This window comes from Pituophis catenifer, unplaced genomic scaffold (genome assembly GCF_029215685.1).
Source record: "Pituophis catenifer annectens isolate HBS135680 unplaced genomic scaffold, rPitCat1.0.hap2 SCAF_4, whole genome shotgun sequence".
In the NCBI taxonomy this organism is placed as follows: domain Eukaryota; kingdom Metazoa; phylum Chordata; class Lepidosauria; order Squamata; family Colubridae; genus Pituophis; species Pituophis catenifer.
Window position 1 is genome coordinate 132,193,944 of NW_027256884.1, and position 23,236 is coordinate 132,217,179.

General features: G+C 50.9%; 1 protein-coding gene across 1 annotated transcript; it reads right to left on the reverse strand.

Annotated features, from left to right (window-relative positions):
* Window positions 1-2,511: 2,511 nt before the first annotated feature.
* On the reverse strand, window positions 2,512-23,006 carry LCMT2 (leucine carboxyl methyltransferase 2). The gene is made up of 13 exons (XM_070943703.1): window positions 22,810-23,006; window positions 22,608-22,689; window positions 22,338-22,524; window positions 22,107-22,263; window positions 21,107-21,296; window positions 20,907-21,014; window positions 20,421-20,511; window positions 18,145-18,402; window positions 17,826-18,056; window positions 17,360-17,457; window positions 10,356-10,543; window positions 5,801-5,936; window positions 2,512-3,231 (listed from the first exon to the last, which is right to left on the reverse strand). The coding sequence occupies exons 1-13, from the start codon at window positions 23,004-23,006 to the stop codon at window positions 3,061-3,063; spliced, it is 2,094 nt and encodes a 697-aa protein (XP_070799804.1). The 3' UTR covers window positions 2,512-3,060.
* Window positions 23,007-23,236: the final 230 nt, after the last annotated feature.

The following is a 23,236-nucleotide window of genomic DNA, read 5'->3' on the forward strand; positions in this document are numbered from 1 at the left end:
TCTGCAGCCCACAAATGCCAACCCCTAGGTCCTCACATGTCCTTCTGAAAGCAACAACTCCCTTGTGCAAGACAGCAAGAGCCAGGAGCACCGATGCCTCCAGCATGGCCAATGGGACACTGCAGGCATTGGTCGCAATGGCACCTCTGCAGCTCACTGGCTGAACCAGGCAGGACTCAGCGGTTAAGCTTGCCTACAAGACAGTTGGGGAATAAAAAATAGAGCCAAACCCCAAACTGATGAGCCCACCCACAAATTCATGTAGACAGAAGGGGAGACAGCATTGACCCCTGAGGGTTACCACAAGTAAGGGTCCATGGGCACATTCTCTTCCCCTCCTGTCCACACTGACTGAGACCGACCACTGAGTAAGGATCCGACCACCTCACTCTCCTAACTCCATAGCCGAATACTGTGGTCAAAGGTATCAAAAACTGGGAGAAATCAAGGAGCACAAGGATGGATACACCGGCCCTGTCCAGGGCATCCACAGGTATAATCAACTTTATCTCCACACCGTTCTCCAGTCTGACGCCTGACTGAAATGGGTCGAGATATCCTCTGCAATTGCCGTTCAGCCACCTGCTCCACACTTTTCCCCCAAAAGGGAAGGTTGGAAACCGGCTGATAGATATCCAAGATGACAGGGCCCAGCGATGGCCTCTTAAGGAGCGGACATACCACTGTCTCCCTCCAAGAGCTAACATGGCATGCATGCATTACCTGGTCCCTTCATAGGCGGCCTTCCCAGGCCAAGAGGGCCTGGGATCTATGGACTGCTTGGAGGATAATCCAAGGACAGTTGGATTGCTCCATGGGCAGTTGCCTGGCATAGCATTGGATCAGTGTATATGAGGAAACAAGATCCCAGACAGCAGCTACCTAAGAGTTCTCTGAGGGCAGGGATTCCCCAGGTCTCAGGCTTTCAAAGGCAGGTGTGTCAGCCCTCCTAGCCAGATTTAAGGGTAGGGCTGTCACTGGGGTGCGATGTGGAATATCAGCCCCTGCCCAGCATCCCACAAGGGCAAGGCTAGTGATGCTGGGGGGGGGGGGAGCAGGCAGCAGGATGTGGGCTACACTGCCATCTTTTCTCCTGAGAGGAATGGCCCAGGGCAAGTGTCTGCATGGGGGGCTGAAACCTTGCCCTGCAGTTGACTTGAGGTTTTGCCGTTTATGTCAGGTGGACCCACAATTGTGCTGATAGCAGTTTGGGTGAAATCTGCTCCTGTACTGGCATGGTTCATACAACATGCTGCCCCAGCTGTTACTTAGTTAAGCACATGGTATGAAGGAGACCATGGAGTCTTTGGCAGAGCTTGGTTGCAGACCATTCCTAACCCAGAGGCCATCCCTGTGGGCCCTCGTCTCCTCTCCCAGCAGAGGAAGCAAAGCCAGCTGGCTTAGCAGATCGCCCTGCCTTGCCGCCTGGGAGATGGAGAGGATGGCATCCAGCACCTCCCTTCCAGAGAGGAAGAGAAAGGCAGCCAAGCCCTTTCCGCTGGGAAGTGCTGGCTTCCTTTGGCCCAAATGCCCCCTCCCCCTCACAGGCTTTATAAGCAATGGGCTCCAGGGGCCATGGATCTGCAGAAGCCGTTGCTGAGTTTCTAGCAAAAGGAGAAAAGACTCAGCTTCTAGTCCTTATTAAAACAGACTGTGAGGCCGAGCTCAAATCCAACCTGGATGGGGTGGGGGTGGGGTGTGTGGACAGCAGGGTAGCATTTGGGCCAGAAGCGTTTTTGAGAAGCAAGAGCAAGATGGGGGTTGAGGAAGCTGTGCCACCAAACCGTAAGGGAAAGGTCCTGCCTAGGAATAGGACGCAGTCTGCAAACTTCACCAAGGAGATGACCTTCTTTTCAAAGGACGGAAAAACCCGTGAGACCCAGGAGGCAGAACAAGATCCTCCCCACCAGGGTTGTTTGCACAACATGCTGAACTGTGAGCGAGCAAACCATGGTTAGCTGGAACTGCAGGATTTATGAGTTTTCTAGGCTGGAAATGGGGTCTGGTGGGTTACAAGACCCCAGCCAGGGCCTCCTGGAGAGTCTGTGGCTGAGCTCACAACTCAGCACCCTGGTGGCAAGAAAGGGGATCCGATTAGCCGCTCTGGGAGGCAGAAATCCAGCCCTTCTGAGTCCTCCTGCAGCTCTTCCGGCTTTCCCCTAGAATCCTTTTGTCTTCAGCTGAGGAACATCCCCATCTAGTGGCATTTTTTGAACAACAATAAAATAGATTTAGAGAAAGCCCATTCCTGCCTAAGATGGATGCTGTCCGTGCCTTTGGGCTCGAGGTAGGCGTTGCCAGGCTGCAAAAAGAAGGACGGGTGGAGAACAGAAGGAAAGCCAAGGAGCTTCTGCCCTGAATTCTAGCAGCAACAGCTGCTACGTAGCAGGAGCAGTTTCAGCATTGCAGGCTGGTTTTGGTTCATGTTCTTCAGGCTCCAGCTTCCATCCCAACTTTTTTTTTTTTTTTTACAGAATACTGCTGTAATGGATTTTTGTCACTACAGCTGACTTCTTCAAATATAACAAAATCTTGTATTTGTTATGTTGCTATTAAATGAACACTACAGGTAACTACAATTATTTAGGGTATATAACCCAGAGGCTCAGAAGTGAACGCAGAATGGTCTGTATGATAGAAGTCCTTTGCTTTTTTGCTGGGAACAGACCCCTTTTGCTCAGTGTTGGTCTCTCCGAATGGTTGAAATCACTAGAAAATGCTGCACAGATGAGAGGGTATAGGAAGGAAACTGTAAAAATTCCCCAGAAACCTACCGGACCCTCTTGCTGACAGTGGCCACTGTCTGGGAGGCAGCAAAGGAGACGGGGATGAGAGTTTTAGGACGGGTGATCTCCTGCACCTGGGCTCCTTGCTCCAGCAGCCAGGGGCCACCGATGGAATATGTTCTCCATGGAACATGAGCACAGCTCTCTTGGGAGAGGCTGCCATTGTGTCTAATAGGCCGGGGGGGGGGGGATGTTCTTGAATGCAAGGAGTCCAGTCCACTGTATCATTCAATGCTGCTCTGGCCCTTCTCCTGTCCTCTTGATCTGCAAGATGTCAAAGCCCAGCCCTCCAGATGCTGCTCAGATCCAGGCGGACAGGCGACACGTTCAGATGAGTCCCAAAGGAGAAGCAGTTTCCACCACCCCCAGTAAGAATAATCTCCTCCGTGTCGGGCACAATGACACTGCTATGGTTGTGTAACATCAGAGGCCACTCCAGAAATGTCTGCAACAGAAGAAAGCGACAAGAGGCAACTTTAGGAACCAGGCAGCTGAGAACACAATGACAAATCTGCCTTCCCTCTCATTCCCCCTTAAGGGTGGGCATTAAGTGGTAAGTGGTGAGCAAGTGGGCTCCTGGTTAGATGCTACAGCAAATGTGAAACAGGGCGATAGTCTCCACCTCTCACAAAGATCCCAAGAAGATCCAGGCACATCAAATCACAGCGCAGCACTTCCTGCCAAGTCCACTTTTGCTCCTCTTCATCCCCAGCACACAGGAGCCAGCAGCCTCCCTTCCCAGTGTTCCTTCTCTAGCCTCGCCTCTTTCTTGGTCTGAGCTCCTGCTGCCTCTGCTCTTGGCAGCTTTGGGTAAATTCTGGACCTGCTCATGCGAGTAGCTGAGCGATATGCATCTTGCCTCTTCCTCATCTTGTAAATTACAGGGCATTCAGAAAGTATTCAGACCCCCTTCACTTTTTGTCCATTTTGTTATGCTGCAGCCTTATTCTACAGTTGTTGAAGTTTATTTTCTCATTCATCTACACTCACTATAAGCTTTGCACACCTGGATTGGGGGATTTTCTGCCATTCTTCCTTGCAAATCCTCTCAAGCTCAGTCAGGTTGGATGGCGATTGTCAGTGGACAGGCATTTTCAACTCCCTCCAGAGATGTTCAATAAGGTTCAAGTCAGGGCTCTGCTTGGCCACTTTAGGACATTCACAGTTGTCCCTAAGCCTGTTGTCCTGTTGTCTTGCCTGTGTGCTTAGCATCACTGTCATGTTGGAAAGTGAACCTTTAGTCCAGTCTGAGGTCCTGAGTGCTGAGGAACAGGTTTTCATTGAGGATAGAGGCTTTAATTTATATGCTGCCCTTCTCCGGAGACTCAGGGCGGCTTACAATGCGTTAAGCAATAGCCTTCATACTTTTGTATATTTATACAAAGTCAGCTTATTGCCCCCACAATCTGGGTCCTCATTTCACCTACCTTAGAAAGGATGGAAGGCTGAGTCAACCTTGAGCCTGGTGAGATTTGAACTTGCAGTAATTGCAGACAGCTGGTGTTAATAACAGTGCTTTAGTCCACTGTACTACAGGCTCTTCTTCTATCTTCTATCTACAGGATATCCCTGTACTTGCTTGGCTTAGCTTTCCCAGTCTCCCTGATGCTGAAAAACACCCACATAGCATGATGCTGCCACGACACTTCACTGTTGGGATGACATTGGACTGTTAATCAGTGTGCCTGGTTTCCTCTAGACAGAACGTTTAGAATTGAGGCCAAATAGTCCAATTTTGGTTTCATCAAACCAGAGAATCTTGTCCTCACAGTCTGAGAGTCCTTTAGGTGCTTTTTTGCAAACCCAAGAGGGCTTTCACGTGTTTTGCACCGAAGAGAGGCTTCTGTCTACCCACTCTGCCATAAAGCCCAAATTAGTGGACAGCTGCAGTGATGATTGTCCTTCTGGAACTGTCCCATCTCCACAGCAGAATATCTGGAGCTCAGTCAGAGTGACCATCAGGTTCTTGGTCATCTCTGTTACTAAGGCCCTTCTCCCCCGATTGCTCAGTTTGACCAGGTGACCACCTCTTCCGAGTGTCCTGGTTGTGCCAAACTTCTTCCACTTGAGAATTATGGAGGCCACTGTGCTCTTAGGAACCTTCAGTAGCTTTTGCTCTACTACAGTATGCATTTTCAGCTGTGAGGCCTTTTATAGTGAGATGTGTGCCTTTTCAAACCATGTCCAATCAATTTAATTTACCACAGGTCAACTGCAATCAATATGTCAGCAACGAGCAACTGGGAGGCATCTGAGCTAAATTTCAAGTGTTGTTGCAAAGGGTCTGAATACTTATGTGATATTTCAGTCTTTTCTTTTTAATAAATGTACAGACATTTCTAAAATTCTGTTTTCATTTTGTCATTATGGCGTACTGAGTGTAGATTAATGAAAAAATGATTTTCAACAACTGTAGAATCAGGCTGCCACATAACAAAATCAACAAAAGCGAAGGGGGCCCAAATACTTTTCTGAATGCACTGTAAATCCCATTCCTGGACTCAGCGTGGATTTGAGGCAGAAACCACAGTGCCCCCACCCCAATTCTTTTCTGATGTCTGTTCCTGGACACATGATTTATCAGTTCAGAACTGCATCTGTAGCAAGGCTCCTGAGGAAAAGGAGCAAAGACCATCAGGACAACTCCTAACGTTAACTACTCTTATGGCTCTAAGAAGAAAGGATTTGTATTCTTCCAGCAGTTGTGAACAGCAAAACAAGGGCAGGATTGAGCTTGGCCTAGGAACACCTATCTTCTGCAAATAAATTTAATTCTCTGGAGCTGAAGAACTGCATCCAAGAGTACTTGCTGATACTCTGGCAACTGCACCCACCATCTTCCTTGGAAGACAACTGAGCTAATGAACCAGGTAATATTTCAGGAGGAAAATACCAGCATCAATACCAAAAGAACAGCTTCTCCTGCCGCTGACCCTGGCCAAGGTTGCTTTGCCTCCGTGGGGAGAAGAGCCAAAGGGAACCCCAAGTCCAATTGCCTCAAAGTTTCAACTCACTGTGTCAATACGATACTCCGCTAGAGCCCTTGTCGCCAGGTCTATCATGGCAACGCCTGGCACTGAAGGAGGGCTGAGCCAGACCCCACCCACGAGCAACAGTTTCCCACAGTGCACGTGAGCCGTGTGTGAATACCTGGGCAGAAGACACAAAAGAGAGGGAGTGTTAGTCCTCTAGTACTGGGCCAGTTCCAGTTTCTCCAGGCAGTGAACATCAACAATGGATGCTTGGCAAGAGAGAATGAATTCTTCCAATCCACACAGCAATGGGCACCTCCAGCATGGGCGCCCATCACCCCCCTCCCCGAAAAATCCTGAGAACTTGAGTCATCACTGCCAGGAGCTGCCGCCTCCTGCTGGGCGCCAGAGAGGCGATGCAGCTCCCTCACACCTCTGGCTACATCTGTCCTGGGGCTGTCCAAAGTCTGGAGGGCAGAAGCCATTTGTCCCTCTTCCTTGGCCCAGAAAATAATGCCAGGCGTTCTTCTTCCTTTCTTAGAAAGAGCCGGAAGGCAGCCCTGTAGTTCTGCCCAGAACATATCGGCTCCTTTCCTTTCTTCCTGGGAAAGCAGCTTCCTCCAAAGAAATTCTTCTGAACCAGGACTAAGCAAGTTGTGAGTAAACAGAGGTAAAGCTAACATGTGGTTCCCACTGGATCTTGCTCCCGCTTTCGACTGAAAGGGGCTGGATCAGAGCAGGGGACGGTGGGGGAATGCTCCACCTTTCCTTCTGCGAAGGTGAAAATGTGCTAAAGAGGAGGCCCTTCATTGGAGCATTCAGAGACCCTTGGATTTTCTGTGAGCTCAGTGGTACTTGGATAAGGCCCGGTAAAGGAGGACACCCAGAGTTTGTCCAAACCTGGGAGGGCATCCAAATTTGAACAGCTGAATGAAAGAAGCTGACATAAAAAGTTCTGTTTGTTTGCAAATGTGATTAAGGCATCCAGCCAGAACAAAAACAGTTCAGATAATATTCTGTTGCAGATCAATGTGCCACATCCAAAGTAGAAGGAATGGCTGGGAAGGTGAAGGAAGGGAGGCCCAGTATCTAAGAATCAAACTGCTAATTCTGATGGAAAGACTGTGGAAAGACAATGTTTGTGAAAACAAAGAAAACAAAGTGCCCCACATCCGCTTCCAAATAGGGAGTACAATTGTAATAATGTCCAAATTTGGGCATCAGAGTTCAGCATGTTGTCATTCTGATGAGTCCTCTAAGAGAAAAAAGGAAACGAAATTACTTTATCCAGCCCTCTCCAACCATGTGCCTGGACTCCTGGCACTTTCTCATCATCTTTCTTCTTCCCAGGTGCAGAGCTGACTAGCCTCCAGCTCTTCCTGAACCTGAACCGAAGGGCAAATCAAGCAGGAACAAGGAGCCAGAAGATGTGACCTTACTTGTGCTGAAAGGCTGAGTTTTTGTCATTTTTCCTGGCTGGTTTAACATTTATACTTTTCCCACAAGTTTTATCTTCTTAAATACTGTTACATCCCCCTGAAATGTGCAGAGTGAGTATATTAAGATAGGTTGTAGTGGATAAAGATATGCTTTATACCTTGGGAGATCCATTGCTGTTTGCCTCAGTGCTGGTTTTCCTGTTCTGGCTCTGTACTGTACAGGTAATCCTTGAGTTACAACCATTCATTTAGTGACCATTTGAAGTCTCTATGTCCTATACTCTATGAATTGTTCTGTCGGGAAATTTCTTTTTATTTCTAGGTCGGTTCTCTCCTTGATTAGTTTTCAGCCGTGGCTTCTTGTCCTGCCTTCAGGTGCTTTGGAGAACAGGTTGACCCCCCCCCCTTCTTTGTGGCAACCCCTCAAATATTTTATCATGTATCATTATCATTATGAAATATGTTATCATGTCACCCCAGTCCTTCTTTTCATCAAAGTAGACATCCCCAATTCCAGCAATCATTTCTCATGTTTTAGCCTCGGGTCCCCTAAGTTATCTTTGTTGCTCTTCTCTGCACTCTTTCCAGACTCTCAACATCTTTTTTACATTAGGGTGACCGAAGCTGGATGTAGTATTCCACGTGTGGTCTTATCAAGGCATTATAAAGCGATACTAACATTTTGCATGATGTTGATTCTATCCCTCTGTTAATGCAGCCTAAGACTGCATTGGTTTTTTGGGCAGGAGCCACAAGTGACTGTCCACTAGGTCTCCTAGCTACGTCTCACAGATACTGCTGTTGAGCCAGGTACCACTTATTCTATATCTCTGGATTTTGTTATTCTTGCCTAAGTGCCTTAATTTTTTCACCACTGAATTCCATATATTCCAATTCCACATTCCATAACGTCTAGAAGCCATAGCACTTCCACAAATACAACCGAAAATATGGATCAGATATTTCACCTTCACCATAATAAAAAGGACCAATTAGAGAACACCACAGAACCATCAACATTTTTAAAGGAATCCAGTTTACTAGAAAAGAAGAAAACAACAACTCACTACCCTTCCTGGACATCCTGATCAGCAGAGACCACAATGGCTATCTATCTATCTATCTATCTATCTATCTATCTATCTATCTATCTATCTATCTATCTATTATTTATTGGTTCGATTTATATGCCGCCCTTTTCTGGAGACTCAGGGCGGCTTACAATGCGTTAAGCAATAGCCTTCATACTTTTGTATATACCTGCTTAGTAGGGCTTTCGCACCCCACCCCCCAAAGTGGTGTTCTTTTTTATACAAAGTCAGCTTATTGCCCCCACAAACCTGGTCCTCATTTTACCTACCTTTGAAAGGATGGAAGGCTGAGTCAACCTTGAGCCTGGTGAGATTTGAACTTGCAATAATTGCAGGCAGCTGAACTAGAAACTAGAAACGCAAGTCTACAGAAAACCCACCCATACTAATCACGTGCTCTACTACCAACTAAAGCCTTTCAAAACATCCTAAGCAAACCAAAAGACCCAGCAAAACCAGAAGAAAAAACAGGAGTCATCTACAGCATACAATGTAAGAACTGCAACAACAACTATGTAGGAGAAACAGGCAGAACCATCCATGAACACCAACTGGCAGTCAGAAGACATGACAAAAATTCTTTAATTTCACAACATATAGACAGATTTAACCATAGTTTCAATTGTCAAAATATGTCAATCCTAGTCCAGACCAAATCCAAAAATGCCAGGGAATTTCTAGAAGCCTGGCACTCTGACAAATCAGCCATCCATAGACATTAACAACATCTATAGATAAGAGACAATCGGCCAGCCCAAGAGAAAAAGACTCCAGCACCTCTCCACCAATAATCAGATCATCATAGATTAACTACAAGGTCAACTTCAGACAATAATCTAGTAAGCAATATCCCAAATCAAGAAACTGCTGTCAGTAAATAGCCCAACCAAAGAATCCCCAAGACCACCCTCACTCACATAGACAGGCAAGACATCAAAATATAAACTGATAGCAAACAGCACTCCTTACTAGCACTGATGATGTTACCTAGTTAGGGTAATGAAAGAAAACAACCAAGCTCAGAGAGCACCAAGGACCCCCGCCCAAATTCCATATTATTGGATAGGGCACAGTGTTCGTCAAGATCCTTCTTGAGTGCACTGTTTTTGATAGATTGGACTATTTTTCTTTTTGTGTAAAGTGATGCAAAGAATGAATTAAGCAATTCTGCTTTCTCCCTTCTGCCTGTCACCTCCCCATCTTCCCTCATTAATGGACCAATCCATTTCCTTGACTTTTTGGTTTTTTTACACATTTTTTTACACAAATTTATTTTGCCATTTGTTGCAAGCCTTTGTTCATTCTGAGCCTCCGCTTTCCTGACTTCATCTTTGCAGATTTGGGTTATATGCTGTTATTCTTAGTTATGTATCCCCCTTTCCACTTTTTATTCTTGTTCGTTTTGTCTTTCAGTACCAGTTCTTTAGGCAGCCATGCTGGTTTCTTCTGGGATCTCTTATTTTTGTTTTTCGCTGTGTTGGGCTAAACTGAGAATCTTCATTTTGAGAAGCATAAAGGCTCTCATTTGTCTTCCAGACCTTTTATCTGGAAAAACAAGTGGTCTCTAAGCAGGCACACTGACAAGGTTGACAGACCAGCCAGTCAACTCCACTCACCGCTCATCCACAGACTCCCAAGGTTGAAAGAGACCTTAGAGGTCTTCAATGAAACTCTGCACTGGGCAGGAATCCTCCTACCATCCCAGACAGCCAAGAAGGCGGAAGTGGAGGAGCAGCAGCAGCAGCAAGACTCATGCCAGGCAAATATGGCCTCTTCTTGGGTATCGCTTGCTTTCCTGCTAAACAGCGCAAATGTTTATTTTTATATTAATTCCAGAGGAGAATGCCATTGGGATTCTTCCTACAAAGCAATTGTAGCTGTTTGACAGAATGTTCAAGGAAGTGTCATCTTCAGAAGGCCTGGGCTGAAAAAGCGAGTCTGAGCAGCCATTGGACACAAACTGAGAGGGCTCAGTTTGGAAGCTGGTTGCTGGCCAGAGAAGCTAAAAGCCCGGCAAGTCACATGTGGACCGTGCTGAGCGGATGGGGTGAGGCATGGCTTACTTACCTGGGCTTGAGCGGGGGGCAGGTCTCGAGAGAATGCCACCGGAAGCCTCTCCCGGCTGGCTTCAGAAACAGGAGGCTGCCCAGCAGCTCCTCAGAGGCTGCTAGGCCGCCGGCGATAAGCACTCCCCCTGCCCAGCTGCAGGCACTGTGTGAGTGACGGCCGGCTGGAACGGGGCCCTCCACTGGAATCTGACAAGGGGGAGCAGAGGGGAGGCATTACTGTACTGTAAGCTGCCCAGAGTGGCTGCATTTGTGAGATATGGGGCACAGAAACCCAATTCAAGCCAACGAGCAAGGCAGGAGCCAGCAGCCTTTCTTGCCCAGCTGAAGCGAAGGGCACCTCTGGCACTTCCCTGGAAGGAAGTGCCTGCCTGAGAGAGAGCTGGCAAAACCAGAGCGTCTCCCATAGCTCAGTTTTCACTGCCTTTTGCACAGATGCATGACAAATTTTTTTTCGCTGGTAAGCAATGTTACGAAAAATGCCCCCCCTCCCCCAAGCAGCCTTCTGTGCCAACACAGGGCATGGATTTCTTAGTTGATGGTTGCACACAATAGTGGGTTAGCTTTCACAAAGAACAGACTCACTTATCTTGTGGTGAAATAAGTGTGCCAAACTGAAAAAGATTGCGTGTACAGAGGGGATGACAACAATATTATTGCCAACTGCTTCCTCTTCTGACCAAAAAGCACAATGTGAAACATGTAACTAAGTCCTCACTAAACCCCCACCCTTCCAAAGAGCTGGACGGCTCAACTAACCCAGGAGACGCTGCAAGAGCCATCAATCTGGACTGAAAGCAAAAGCGCCCAGCTATTGAAAATCACTGGCTGGCAAAATCTTACTGTTTGTTACAAAGAAGTTTCCTTCTCCCAAGAATCCAAGTCAACCCTGGGGCAGTGATTTAGAAAACCAGAAGACTGGAGTAGGGCTAATGTTATTCCAGTCTTTGAAGATGTCCTTAAGCAGACCCAGGAGGCAACAGAACAACCAACCTACCGATGCCTGCAAAAGATAATCAAGCAGGGGTTCACAAGACCTTTTGTTCCTTTCAAAGGGCTTGTAGACCTCTGCTTGATTATCCTTTCCAGGACTTTTGCAGGCATCGGTAGGTTGGTTGTTCCGTTGCCTCCTGGGTCTGATTGCTAGCAGCTTGTAGTGTTTTTGTTAAAAAACAGGTCATGGTAGGCAAACCTTATGGCTATTTTGGACATGACCAGATCAGCTGGCCAAGATACCATCAGTAAGGCATGTGACCATTTGACCTTTTTCTTCACCAAATGGATGGCTGTATGATGGACGGCTTGACATCTGGGCCAGAAACCATCCACAAACTCTGGTACTTAAACCTAACCCTTAGCCAAGAGAGGTGTGTAGTGGGACATGTCAAGCGTTCTGTTCTGGCTCAAGTTTAATACTTATTTGGAAAATTTATATGGTCACCCACTCACTCTCATGGCTTACGAACAGTAAAAACCCAGCATAAGAGAATAAAAAAACTAGTACCTTCCCATCCACCCCTTGGTGACAACACACAATCAAATGAGTCACTCGATGGGCTCCATCCTGCTTTGGGTTCCCTAGGCCCATTGGCAGAACCAAGTCTTCCGGGCCTTCTGGAAGAGTGTCAAAGCAGGGGCCAGTCTAATCTCTGCAGGGGCGATATTCCAAAGAGAGGGAGCCACCCTCTCTTATTTTTGCGCATGCTCAAAGATGGCGGCTCGCGGGTGAAGCTCCGATGTCTTGGGGCAATGTAGGAGCTATCTTGGATTCCTAGAGGGCCGAATTTCCAGCTGTCGGCCCTGGCCCAGCAGGTGAACAGGAGGACAGCCCGTTGTGAGCTTTTGGGCTCTCTCGAGTCGCTCGTGTGGCTGTCTGGAGCCGAGGAGCGCCACGAGGCTATGGCGGCGCAGACAGGAGACTCGGAAATGGTCGGGGCGGTGCTTTTTGCCTTGGCGTCCCCCCAGCGGCGGCCAGATGGGGGTGGGGGTGCGTTGGTGATGGCAGCATGTTGGAGCGCCGCTAGACACCCCCCTCCCAAAAAAAGCTTGGGGCTGCCAGCAGCGGCGGCGATGTTGGACGCAGCAGCTGCGGCAGTGAAATGGCCGCTGGGGCGATGCCGAGGGGAGGGGAGTGGCATGACCCTGATCGAATTCTTCGAACTCAGACTTTTCTCCAACTGGTCTATTGTCAGCTGTGGAAGGGGGAGTTCTGGCGGATTGATTTGGAGCTGCCCAGTTGGTGACCCCTCTGAAGACCTGGGATTTAAGGGGGGATTAGAAGATCTTGTGGAGACTGGAGGGTTTGGGAAGAGCTGGGCTATGGCGTGGATTGGCCTAACGCCCTGGTCCGTCTCCACCCCCCCCTCTTCCCACCGTGGCCCGGTTGTGGCCGTTGGTTGGGATCACTATCATCCTGACTGGACCCTTCCTGCACTTGGACTCATTAGCCCCTAAAATGACTACAGTTGACCCCCGGTTCTGGCTATACCATCAGTATATCGACATCTGTAACGCCTTGCTGCGAGGACAGGTTTAAGCCTGGGCGTGGGCACCGAGGGAGTCACTTCTGTTGCAGCTGTCACTGAATAAGATCTGCTGTTACCAGCCGCCGTGAGAGGGTGGCTTGGTCACTGCTTTCCTGGGGCAGCGGCCTGAGACCCCTCTCCACTGTCGTGGGAGGACAGTGGAGCCCGGTTGACCCGTGCCGGAATGGTGAACTTTCTCTCCCGGACCTTTTTCTAACCATCACCATTGAATCCTTGAACTCATTCATCTTCCCCAGACAGACTTTAGGATGTATTCACCGGCTGAGCTCTTCGCGCTGCGAGACTCCCCCCTCTCGCAGGCCTGGCCCTCCATGTTATCGAGGGCCTATCTTGATGACGGGTTTTGGAACCCCGAGAGATGGCATGTAGCGAAGAGGGGTTTGAGGGGTTTTTATCTAAATTTTTAATGAAAATTTTAAGGGGACCCGGGAGGAAGGGAGGGGGTTGTAAAGGTGGACCTGGGGGGGGTGTCCAGATAGCCACTGAGTGGGGTGATGGGTCGATTGGCTGCAGCAGAGGGGTCGTGGAAAGAAATTTAACCGGGGAGCAGGGGGGCAACAGGAAGGGCAGTGTAATTGAAATAATGAGTGGGAGGGGCAGGTATGAGGGGCGCAGGGGGCCATATCATGTGTCGGGGGTGCACACACGCTGTTTACGAGCAATTGCGCACTCCGGCCCCCAATGCGCGACTCGTGTCCTGGGTTGCACAGAGTCTCAGGCCCAGGATCCGCGGCTGATGTTGTGTAATGCCAGGTCGGTTAATAAAGCCCCCCTCATTTGTGATCTTATTATGGAGGGGGGTGCGGACCTGGCAGGTATTACGGAGACCTAGTTAGGCCAAGAGGGGGGGTGTCCCCCTCATTGAAATATGCCCACCAGGTTTCTGTGCATTTCATTAGCCAAGGGCCCAAGGGAGGGATGGGGGAGTGGCGGCGGTTATTAGGGAAAGTCTTTGTCCAAGGGAGACTCAGATAGCCGGATGTGAGTCCCTTTTTTTGAAGTGGGGCCATGGGGTGCAGATGGGTCTGCTGACTACGTACTTGGCTCCCTGCCACGTGGCGGCGACCCTGCCCGAGCTGCTCGATGTTATTGCCAGGGTGCCAGTTGATACCCCCAGACTTATTGTCATGGGGGATTTCAACCTACCATCCACAGGTGAGGCATCAGAGGCGGCTCTGGAGTTCATGGCTTCCATGGTGGCCATGGACCTGACCCAGTTAGTTCAAGGCCCCACTCACATAGGGGGACACACTCTGGACTTGATTTTTGTCTCTGGTCAGTGGTTGAATGATCTTGGTAGAGGGGACCTAGATATCAAACCCTTGTCATGGACAGATCATTCGCTCCTTCACTTGGACTTTCCAGCCGCTTCTCCCCGCCGCAGGGAGACGGAACCGACCAGATGGTTCCGTCCCAGGCGCCTGATGGATCCCAAAAGGTTCCTGACGGAGCTTGGGCCGTTTCCTGAGACCCTGGCACATGACTCGACTGAAGAGCTGGTGGCCGCCTGGGAGAGTGCAGCCGCCGGAGCTTTGGATCGCGTCGTGCCTTTGCGGCCTCTGACCCGATGCCGATCTCAATTGGCTCCTTGGTTTTCTGAGGAGCTGAGAGAGATGAAGCGTCGGAAAAGACGCCTAGAGAGCATTTGGAGGACTAGTCAATCCGATTCCGACCAGACACTGGTGAGGTCTTATATCAAGACCTACCTAGTGGCGATAAAAGCAGTGAAATCTAACCATTTTTCTGCTCTTATCGCATCTGCAGAGAACCGCCCAGCCGCTCTGTTTAGGGTGACCCACTCCCTTCTTCGGGGGGGAGTGCGGGAAGACCCCTTACAGGGTCGAGCTGAGGATTTTGTGCAATTCCTGCATGATAAAGTCGCTCGGATTCGGGAAGGCTTGGACTCCGATTGGATGAGTCCAGGGGAGGAGACAAGGGCAGGTCTTGAGAATATTATCTGGGAGGAGTTTGATCCTGTGGCTCCCAAAGATGTGGACAGGGTTCTGGGTAAGATTAGTGCTGCCACGTGTTTATTGGACCTGTGTCCCTCCTGGTTGGTACTGGCCTCCTGGGAGGTTACACGAGGCTGGCTCCAGGGGATTATAAGTGCTTCTCTGAGTGAGGGTGCCTTTCCCGCTGCCTTGAAAGAGACAGTGGTGAGGCCCCTCCTCAAGAAGCCTTCCCTGGACCCGGCTGAATAGCTAACTACCGTCCGGTCTCCAACCTTTGTTTTGTGGCGAAGGTTGTTGAGAGCGTGGTGGCACGACAGCTTCCCCGGCACCTGGATGAAGCTATCTATCTGGGCCCGTACTAGTCGGGCTTCAGGCAGGGGTACAGCACAGAAACGGCATTGGTCGCGTTGGTGGATGATCTCTAGAGGGCTCGGGACAGGGGTTGCTCCTCTGTCCTGATCCGATTAGATCTCTCAGAAGCTTTTGATACCATCGACCATGGTATCATGCTGCAGCGGTTGAGGGGGTTAGGAATAGGGGGCACCGTACTGCGGTGGTTCTCCTCCTTCCTCTCCGACTGTTCAGTTTGTGTTGGCAGGGGGGCAGAGGTCGACCTCGAGGCGCCTCGCATGGGGAGTGCCGCAAGGGTCGGTTCTCTCGCCCCTTCTGTTCAATATTTATGTGAAGCCGCTGGGTGAGATCATCCGTGGTTTGGGGGTGAGAGTCCATCAGTACGCTGATGACACTCAGCTGTACATCTCCACCCCAGACCACCCCAACGATGCCCTTGATGTGATGTCTCGCTGCCTGGAGGCCGTGCAGGTCTGGATGGGGAGGAACAGGCTCAGACTCAACCCTTCCAAGACCGAGTGGCTGTGGCTTCCGGCGTCCCGATATAGCCAGCTGGTGCCATCGCTGACTATTGGGGGTGAATCTCTGCCCCCCACAGAGAGGGCTCACAATCTGGGTGTCCTCCTGGATGCACGGCTGTCTTTTAAAGAGCATATGACGGCCGTGGCCAGGGGGGCTTTTTATCAGGTTCGCCTGATTCGCCAGTTGCAGCCCTTTCTGGACCAGGACGCCTTGCGCACGGTCACTCACGCCCTTGTCACCTCCCGGCTGGACTATTGTAATGCTCTCTACATGGGGCTCCCCTTGAAGAGCACTCGGAGGCTCCAACTGGTCCAGAATGCAGCCGCGCGGGTGGTTATGGGCGCAAGCCGTTGTGCCCACGTGACACCCCTCCTGTGCGAGCTGCACTGGCTCCCAGTGGTCTTCCGGGTGCGATTCAAGGTGTTGGCTACCACCTTTAAAGCGCTCCATGGCATAGGACCCAGGTACTTTCGAGACCGACTTCTGCCACTAGTAGTCTCCCACCAGCCAGTTCGCTCCCACAGAGAGGGTCTCCTCAGGGTGCCATCGGCCAAGTTATGTCGGCTGGTGACACCCAGGGGGAGGGAGACGACAAATATCTCAGAAGAGGGTCAGGATTGAAAACAATCATTATAAACCTGAATATTAGGCTTTTTCCAACGAAGTGCTGTTCAGTGGCAACACATGTAAGGTTGTAAGAATAGATGGTTGTGGTCCTTGAGTAATACGCTCTGAGGAGGACCTGGGTGTGCTGCCAGAGGCATGAGTCAGCACGGCCTGCAGCTGCCCAGTGAGCTAATGCGATGTGGGCTGCCTCAACGGAGGCAAAGGGTCAAGATCACAGGAAGGGGCAGTTTCCCCGACACTGCACTGCGCAGGCCTCGCCTGGAAGACCATGTCATTTTGGCCACCTCGGTACCAGAAGGATGTTGAGGATCAGAAATGAGTGCAGCCGAGATGAGGAGGGAGGCTGTATCTTATTAAAAATGGTCACAGAAACTGGTTATGTGTGGCCTGAAGAAGAGAAGGCTCTGGGGGATGGGAACCCAGCCTTCCCCTACTTGAAGGGCTTCCCAGGGGAAGAGGCTGGGCGCATCTCCTTTGTGGGGCCCTGGGGCAGGACAAGAGCCCACTGGATGGAATGGAAGCTGGATGGAAGCCTTATGGAGAAAGATCCAAAAATTTCCTCACCACAAGAGTTCTCAAGTAGTCACTACTTGGAAATGCAGGGCCTCCAGCACTGGAGGTTTTGGGATGGCTTAAGGATTTCTGCAGGTCGGGGTTGGACCACACGTCCTTGCAATTCTAGGTTTCTGAGTTAGGGTTCAGGTTAGGGTTAGAATCCCCTAAGGTGTTTTACTTGGCCAGAGTTTAAGCAAGTTAGCTACCATTTCTGACACGGAGTAAAAGAGGATTGAGAAAGGAGTCCCCTGGGGTCCCAAGCTCTTCGGAGGAGCTCTTTACACTCTTCTGTTGGTGCAAGGGATGACACAGCTAACCTTCAAATCCAGGAACAACCCACCCATCTCCCAGGGCTCTCCATCCGATCCCCACAGCCAACAAAGAAACGTCCTAAGGGGCTCTTGCAGGACAGGCTCCCGCATGGGCCCAAGGAGGCCTCAACCCATCCGCACCTGCTGACAGTGGAGCCCCTCCAAATGCAGAAAATGCCAATCGGTGAGCACCAACTGCCCAGAACTGCAGCCTCCGTAGATGAAGAGGTAAGCCTGTCCTACAAAAAGAGCAGAATGTTAGGCCCCTTCCTCTCTCCTCCTCCTAAGGCGCCTGATACACCTCAGGCCCGCTGGGGGGGAAGAGCCCCTCCCAAAGGACGGGGACCCCTGAGCTCCAGGATCACTGGACTTTGTTTTGAGGAGAATGTGGAGCATTTGCACAGCAGGTCACACAACTCTTTTTTGAACTGCTGGCAAAAGACTTTACTGCCCGAGTGTCTGATAAACTGGGGGTGCTGAGCACAAGACCTAGGAGCAGTGGGGAGCGATTCCCAGAAGCCTCCAACTCGCCTTGGAAGAACAGCTGGGCTTCATCGGTGCCCTTCCCTGCCTCTTCCCCTCAGTGGGGTGAGCTTTCCCTTCCTACCTTCATGAGTGACTTCTGTGGAGGTGTGTCTCCAGCGGGGCACGGAGAGGCCCTCGACAGGTGGCAGCAGAGCGAGCTCAATGATGGGGTTGCCGGGGCTCAAAGGATCGGCATCCGCCAGCCCCTTTAAGCAAAGGGGGGGCAGAGCGGGGCTCACTGGAGACTTACGGCCACCAAGCACGACAGCCCAGCCTGAGCGCAGGACGTTCACGGTGTGGAAAAGCCGCCCATCTGCGGAAGGAGAGAAGAAAGCTCTTGTAGCCAGGGAGGGCCCACTTGCCTGCACCAAGAGGTCCCCCCACCCATCCCTGTCGCTTACCCCAAGCCATTTCTAGCTTGGCCAGTCTGACTTTGTCGCTTCTCCAACCTTCCTGGTGCTTGATCAGAATATGCAGCTCAGTCAGGCGGCAGTGGCGCCCACCATGGTCCCCAAAGCCACCAGTGGTTAGAATTACGTCTGGGGCAAGGAGCACTGAGCAATGACCATAGCGCTTCAGGCCAACCACTGCCCCACCTGCCCCAACAAAGGATGCAGCCACGGTCCCAGCAAAGCAAGGTGCGCGGTGAGACAGGGGGGCTGCAAGGCAGAGAAAAAAAGAGCCACGTCATTCCAGCAGCAAAATGCAGCCACCCCAGCAGGCCAGGTAGCAGGGAGCCTCTCTGCTCCAGATGAAGGTGCCTGGGGAAAGACTGATTTGGTTCTGTAGGAAAAGGTTCTTGCACAAGGTTCCTCCACCATTTCCTTACTCAGACAATGAATCTTTCCTTGAATTTAACCAAGGTAAGAAAGGCCCTCTACATCAGGCCGGGCTCATCTTAGCTGAGTGATCTGTGGCCAGCCAGGTATCTCCGGGGAGCTCTCAACCAGGTTTGGAGGGACAACTTTATATCTCCATCATTTGGAGGCATACTGTCCCTCCCACTCCTCCCAAGCGAACATGGTGTCTTTGAGATCCGATCAATGCCCTGGTGAGCCACAGACACACACCGGTTCAGCCCCCCACTGCCATGCCCGTGGAAGCGAATGCCGCAGTTTAACCACAGGTGAAGAAGCGCTTCCTTTTCTTGTCTCCTGTACTAAATCCAGGCTGGTACTTGGAGAGGGGGAGAAAAACTTTTCCCTGCCTTGCTTGATTAGTGTTGTATTTACAAACCAGATTCTGGGCAGTTTTTGATAAGCAGAAAGAAATAAAACAACCTTATGTAGTCCCCAAAGTTCTTAAAAGGTACAATAAGCAAAATATAAAATACAAAACAAAACAAAACAATTCTGCACAAACAGGGCGTCCGCTTATGCTGCCAATGCTTGATGAACAAAACTGCCTTTGCTGAAGGTGACAGGGACCATCCTAGCTTCAGGAAGCAAGGCTCAATGCACGGGGGTCCCCCCAGCCCTCCTCTTCCTATTCCTTCCCTCTCCGCCCCCCCAAGGATTCCCTTCAGCCTGCAAGAGATGGGGGCTGAGCCAAAGGTAATGGAGCTGAGCTGTTCAGGGCTTCCTGAAAGCAGGCGAAGCAACCGGGAACAACGTTCAAACCGAAAGAAGGGAAGGCTGAGGGAGGCATAGGACTGTTCTTCCAGTACAGGAAGGGGTGCTGTGGACTTATTCTCCAGAATGACCAAGGTTAAGACAGGGACTGGCCAGGGGTGGGGAGAATCCAAACCTGGAGGCAAGAGGAGGGACAGGCAAGAGAGCCCCCGAAATCGTGGATGCCGCTTCATGGGAGATTTTCAAGGGGTGATTGGAGAGCCATTCCTTTGGGATGGTCTGAACTGGGTAAGGGAGGTTCCTTCCAATCTTAGGATTCTATTAATCTCACAGTCAACAGCACTGTTGGGAAACTTAGCTTTCAAAATGTTAATTCTTGGTTCTTTAATGTATCAACGTTCTAATGTATTTTTACCATGTTGTAATCTGCCCAGATGACAGTGAGGTGGGTGCATATAAATTTAATAAACTACCCCCGGAAGAGAACCTTTGTAAAGCCTTCGGAAGTTGTGGGAGCTTCATCACTTGAGACTTTCAAGAAAAGATTGGACTGCCATTTGTCAGAAATTGTGTAGGGTCTCCTTCTTGAGCTGGGGGTTGGACTAGATGACCTATGGGGTCCCTTCCAACTGTTAATCTGTTAAAATCTGCTTAGAAACCTACATTCTTTGTATTCAGTATAAATTAAATAGTAATTAATCCATGGCAGAGATTGCTGCTGAGAAAGAACCATTTTGAGGGTATAATTTTAATTCCTTTTTAAGTTAAGGGATTTTCAAGGGAAGATCTAAAAAACACAGAGAGCTGCATAGGGGAGGACAGCCCACCTTGCACAGCCTCCGGTATCATGCAATGATTAACCAGATGCCTTCAGGAAATCAGTGTGGACAAGAGGACAAAAGAAAATATCCTTTAAAGCTAATGCTACTTCTCTGAATAGAACCACTTTAGGAGCTAGCAGAGCTAATGCAACTTTGGAACTATTTAGACCTGCAGGTCTCCATCAGCCCTTGTGCAACTGCACCGGTCGGGGAGATAAAACAGGATGAAAACATCCCACCAAGTCATCACTAGCAACCAAGGCAGAGGACACGTCGGGCTTTTACCTTCCATCCTGGAAAATACAGGAGGTGCAAAGGAGGCCTCTCCCTTGGATGCGGCCAGGATGAAATAATGGGAGCACTTCAGGTGCCATTCCTGGAAGAACAGAGAGGTCGCCATAGGCTCTCAGTCACAACAAACCCCTCTACACATTGGGGCATTCTGAAGACTTGAGGAAACAGACTTGCAGCAAACAAAGGTTAGAAACACTTTGTGCGCTTCTATGATAAGCTAAATGTCATATTGTCACACACTCAAATGCAATTGCTTTAGTACTGCAAGTAGGAATTATTTTATATCCTACGTTAAGATTGTACTGGTGTCCTGTATATCATATTTTGGTTGCACCAGATGAAAATACTCTTCTGCCGCCATCCTATTCTATTTCCACGCTGGCCATGGAGAAAAAATGTTTTGGTCTTGTGGCCGGCTGCAAGGCACCTCGCCTCCCTCTCTACATTCTGCACCCACCAGACAGAGGGCAGACCAACCTCAAATTCGTCAAAGGGCTCCAGAGCTTGAATCCTCTTCTGCTCTTCTCCAGGCATAAAGCTCCTATAGAACTCGTTCATGTCCATGATGTGGCATTCCGTCCAGCCCTAAAGAGAAGGCCGTGGCATTAAGACCAAGGCACAGCCATCCCATTGGCCCACTCCGGTCTCCCTTCCACCAGTCCAAGGCTCACACCCACCCTCTGGAGAAAGCGCATCTGTTGAGCCTTGCAGTCTGGGTAGGAGGTTAGGGAGCGGAGCGGACACTGTAGATGGCTGAAATGATTTTGCATGATACGGCCAAAAGGGTCGCTGGGATGAATCTGCTCGTACAGAATGAACCAGGCCCTCAGAAAGTGCCCAGCTGCCCACTGAATCAGAGCATCTGACCTGGAATGAACCAGAAAGAAGGGGAAGTGCACCAAGGAAGAGCCCAGACCATTCAACTGGAGGCCAGGGAGCCATCTGACTCCCAAACAAGTCCAAGCTGTGAGAATCTTCAGGACCATTCACATTTGCCCAGTTCAAAGCTGGAAATGGATCTGAGACCTCTACAAGAGATCCCACCTGGCAAAGCTTGGAAATACCTTCTTCTGAATATCCCTGAGGAGATGATGCAGTGGGATTAAAGGGAAAGCAGAAGGATCCATGGATCCAAAACTGCTGCCACAACAGAAAACTGTTTTTTAAGAATAGTTGTAGTCTATCTTATTTTGACTTTGTGAGGCAGCAACCAGAGGAGGGGAAGGCTTCCAGTCTGCTCCTATTCAATCTTGAGGTGACTAGGCTGCAATTTTCAGCAGGAGCAGATTTCCAACAGTCTCTATGTGAGTGTGGAAACTAATGTCTCGGCTTCAAGCTCAAAATATCGAGGTACGGCTCTCAGGTATGAAAATCTGGCTGGGAAGTTAGCTTGGTTCTACTTGTAGCTCAAAAGTACAATTACTTGGTAAGCTGCATGGTAGTTATATTCCCCAAATCAGCGGAATGCAAAAACAAAAAGAATATACAGCGAAAACACTACTTACAAAGCATGTTCAATCTAATATGCGAAACACAACACAATCGTGACTCTTTTGCCCTAACCTTGGAAAGCCACAATCTGCTGAGATTTAACACAAAACCTGCCTTCTCAGGTGCAGGCCAGGCGCCCCGCTGGGGCGGGCTTTACCGGACGGCCGCAAGGACCAAAGCACGAACCTCTCGACCTGCATGTAGGGCAGGACCACCTCCGCAAGGATCAGGGTGGGCGTCGCGGGATCCAGGCCGGCGCCACGCAGGGCCCCTTCCAGCAGGGCCAGTTGGGAGAGATCCACGCCCAGGAGCCGGTAATCATCCCCGGAATACTTGACGCTTCCTACAGGGAAGGCAAAGCGCGCTCGGTGCCGGCCCAGGCGGCTCCCTTCCTCCTCCCCTCCTCCGCATACCCACCGAGATCCTCGCGGACGCCGCCTCCCGCCAAGGCGCGCAGCTCCGCCGAGCCGGAGATCAGGGCCGCTTTGCGGGAGGCCACCTCGGGGAGGTCCACCTCGAAGAACCGCCCGCCGCTTCCCGCCAGCAGCCCCGCGTCCTTCAGGCAGAAGTAGAGCGAGTCCCAGCCAGCGCCCAGAGACACCACCTGTGGTGCGGGAGGGACGGGGTCAGACGGCGCTGCGGAGGGAGGGAGGAAGAGGAGGGAGGGAGGGAGGGGCCCGAACTTGCCTGACTGCGCGGGTGGCCCCGAGTGCCCATCAGGAAGGCCCGCAGGCTCCGTTCCACCGCTCGGGCCCGGATGTGGTAGCCCCTGGGGGGGGGGAAGAGAAGAGCGTGAGCGGCGCCCCCCCCCGTTTCCCCCGGAGAGGAGAGCCGCGCCCCACACGCCCCCTCCTCCCCCGGAAGCGCCGAGCGGGTCGGGGCCCCTCACCGGTGGATGGCGGGGGCGCGGCGCGGGCCTCCCCGGGGCAGCAGCTGCAGCACGAAGCGGTCCGAGGTGTAGCCCAGGGCGGCGGCTGACCTCTTGCTGGCAGCGCTGCTGTCGCCGGTGCCGCTCACCCGTGGGGAGGGCCGGGAAGGGGGGGCCCGCGCGTCCCCGCCGCCCTCCCGCCCTCGCTGCCCGCCCATGTGCTCAGCTGCCAGACGGAGGTCGCCTCTCGCCCCCTCCCCAGGCCGACTTCCGGCCCTCCCTCCACTTCCTGTCCGAACGACCTTCTCGGCATGGCGGACTTCCTGTCTCCGCCTTCCTCTCCGCTCTTTCCAGCACGGCCCGCTTCTTTTTCCTGTCCTCTTATTCCTCTCTGTACAGCCGGGGTTACCTTCGGAGTGCTTGTTTAGGTTGGGCCCTCGTGGTGGGA